The sequence below is a fragment of the Fukomys damarensis genome, unplaced genomic scaffold, assembly GCF_012274545.1.
Source record: "Fukomys damarensis isolate Sample0158 unplaced genomic scaffold, DMR_v1.0_HiC HiC_scaffold_23, whole genome shotgun sequence".
NCBI classification, from domain to species: Eukaryota; Metazoa; Chordata; class Mammalia; order Rodentia; family Bathyergidae; genus Fukomys; species Fukomys damarensis.
Window position 1 is genome coordinate 23850576 of NW_022900935.1, and position 2385 is coordinate 23852960.

Below are 2385 nucleotides of genomic sequence, written 5' to 3' on the forward strand. Positions count from 1 at the left end.
AAAAAAAAAAAAAAAAACCAAAAAAGCTGTAGAGGGGACTGCCTGTGTCTGATGACACTGCTTCTAACCAGCCTTCTGGTTGGGTGAGATGTGAGCCAAGGAAAGATTGCTGGGGATTCCTTGGGGAGGAAGGTTGGTTTCTCATCCCTTTTCTCTTCTCTACCCCCTGCTCTTATCTCTGTCATTATCACTACCAGCATCATCTTCTGTGAGGCTGTGGCCATCTACGGCATCATCATGGCAATTGTCATTAGCAACATGGCTGAGGTAAGGAAAACCTGGGTGCAAGTAAGCGTCTGCACCAGTGTGTCTGCCCACTGCTAAGATATTGGTGGAGGGGAGGCAGCTGCATAACAAGTAGTTTCTGATTACTTTGCCTCTCTCAGCCTTTCAGTGCCACTGAACCCCATGCCATTGGCCATCGAAATTACCATGCAGGTAGGTGGGTATGTGTGTGAAGGTGAAAAGGGTGGAGGGCTTCACACCTCCTGCCCTACTCCAGCCTCCCAGCTTGGAGTTTTCATTTTGATATTCTCTCAGCTACTTTGGCCTGCTCTGCAGGGTTGGGTTGGGAATTGTCCCCATTAGACCCTACTGGGCTCTTGTTTTCATCACCCCTTGTTCCTGACTTAGCCTCATTGAGTCCCTCTCTGTTTCCCAGGCTACTCCATGTTTGGGGCTGGACTCACGGTGGGTCTGTCTAACCTCTTCTGTGGAGTCTGCGTGGGCATCGTGGGCAGTGGGGCTGCCTTGGCTGATGCTCAGAACCCCAGCCTCTTTGTAAAGATTCTCATCGTGGAGATCTTTGGCAGTGCCATCGGCCTATTTGGTGTCATCGTTGCAATCCTTCAGGTGCTGGATCACCCTGGGGAGCCTCTGTGTCCTTGATTCCAACCCATCTTTATCCACTGTCTAGAGGAGCCCAAGTGCTCTTTACCATAACTGTAGAAACCCTGGAAAGTTTCCACCACCTCATTCCGATCTCTTTCTTCTTTTTTAAAGCTTTGTTCTTGTTCCTGGTTTTTTTTCCTTTGTTTCTTTGTATGTATGTATGTATCTCTCATTTAGTTCCTCTGTCTTGTCTGTTGTTTTGCTTATCTGTCATCCTCTCGCTGTCTCTGAAAACACACGATGCCTTTGTGGTCTAGACTGGTTTGAGATCTTATCTGTGTCCCTCTGATATGTTTGTCTCTCTCAGGCCCTGCATGTATCTATCTGTGACATGCCTATCAGGATAGCATGTCTGAATTGTGTATTTTGTCTACCTGGCGGTGGCGGTTTATGGGCTTATAACTAGAGATCAACCCAAGGGTCCTTATAATGTGACTGAGGGTTCTTGACTGGGTCGGCTCTTGTTTGGCATAGTCCATATGCCTTCTATCCATCTCTTCCACAGTCTTAACTCAGCAGTCCCTGTATATCTGTCTGTCCTGGCCTGGTCATCTGTTGTGTCTGTTCAGTCATGGGGTTGCAAGGTCTGACCTTGTCATGGTCACTGTCTTAGCTGTTCCTCTGACCCTGCCTGATTTCTCCCATTCTTCTTTTTCAGACTTCCAGAGTGAAGATGGGTGACTAGATGATCTGTGTGACTAGATGGTCTTATTTATTGCTGGTTTTCCTGGGACAGCTGGAGCTGTGCCCCTTAGCCTTTCGGGGCCTTGGTGTTCAGGGCCTTCCCTGCACTCACCTCTCGCTGTCGACTTGGAGGCACTGCAGTCTGGGCTGAATCCTCAGGGTGGGGAACGGGCTGCTGATGGTGACTGTGCAGCTGTGCACCTGTGTCCCCCACCTCCACTCCAACCTATCTTCCCAGTGTTTGTGAAATAAACGTGGTATTTGTCAGAGTAAATGCAGCTTCCACTGCCCTTTTGCGCCACCTTTCACAGAGGAAGGGTACAGAGCCTCTGTGCCTCAACCTCATGCCAAGCCTTTGCCACCTTTGTCTCTTTACATACCTCCTGTGCTCTGGACAGAACCAGCTTCTGGGTTAGGAGGTAGGAGAGTTTTGGTGGACTCTGTGTCCCTAACATCTTTGTTGAAGGGAAAAAGGAATCTTTGACAAGCATCTCAGTATGTTTGTGCCTGGGGTCCTCCTAACCCCATGCCCTCCAGGTCCTCTAGACCCAAACTGACTGGCAGCTGCTTCCTGGCTCTACCCTCACATCATCATTCCCTGTGCCTCGGGCTTGGAGCCCATTCTTCTGCCTGAGCTTCCCTGCCACCGTCCTGCCCTAGCACCCATCTCCTCCCAGAGACTGCTATGGTTCTCCATTCCAAGACACTTTCAAGTTTTTCCCACTCCTACCCCATTTCTGATTTTCTCCAAATCTTATCCAGACACCATAGACTCCCCAGCCACCTCCAGCCCACACTTTTAACGCCCGC

General features: G+C 49.7%; 1 protein-coding gene across 2 annotated transcripts in view; it reads left to right on the forward strand.

Annotated features, from left to right (window-relative positions):
* Atp6v0b (ATPase H+ transporting V0 subunit b) overlaps positions 1 to 1849 on the forward strand; it is a 3517-nt gene extending 1668 nt beyond the window's left edge. The window contains exons 5-8 of one of the 2 annotated variants that reach the window (XM_010634664.2): positions 198 to 267; positions 387 to 438; positions 662 to 852; positions 1550 to 1849. In XM_010634664.2, coding sequence (XP_010632966.1) covers positions 198 to 267; positions 387 to 438; positions 662 to 852; positions 1550 to 1576 — 340 coding nt within the window. In that variant the 3' untranslated portion in view covers positions 1577 to 1849. Of the gene's footprint in view, positions 1 to 197; positions 268 to 386; positions 439 to 661; positions 904 to 1549 lie in introns of those variants that run through there. The other variant, XM_010634657.3, reaches the window with a different exon arrangement.
* The last annotated feature ends 536 nt before the right edge of the window (positions 1850 to 2385 follow it).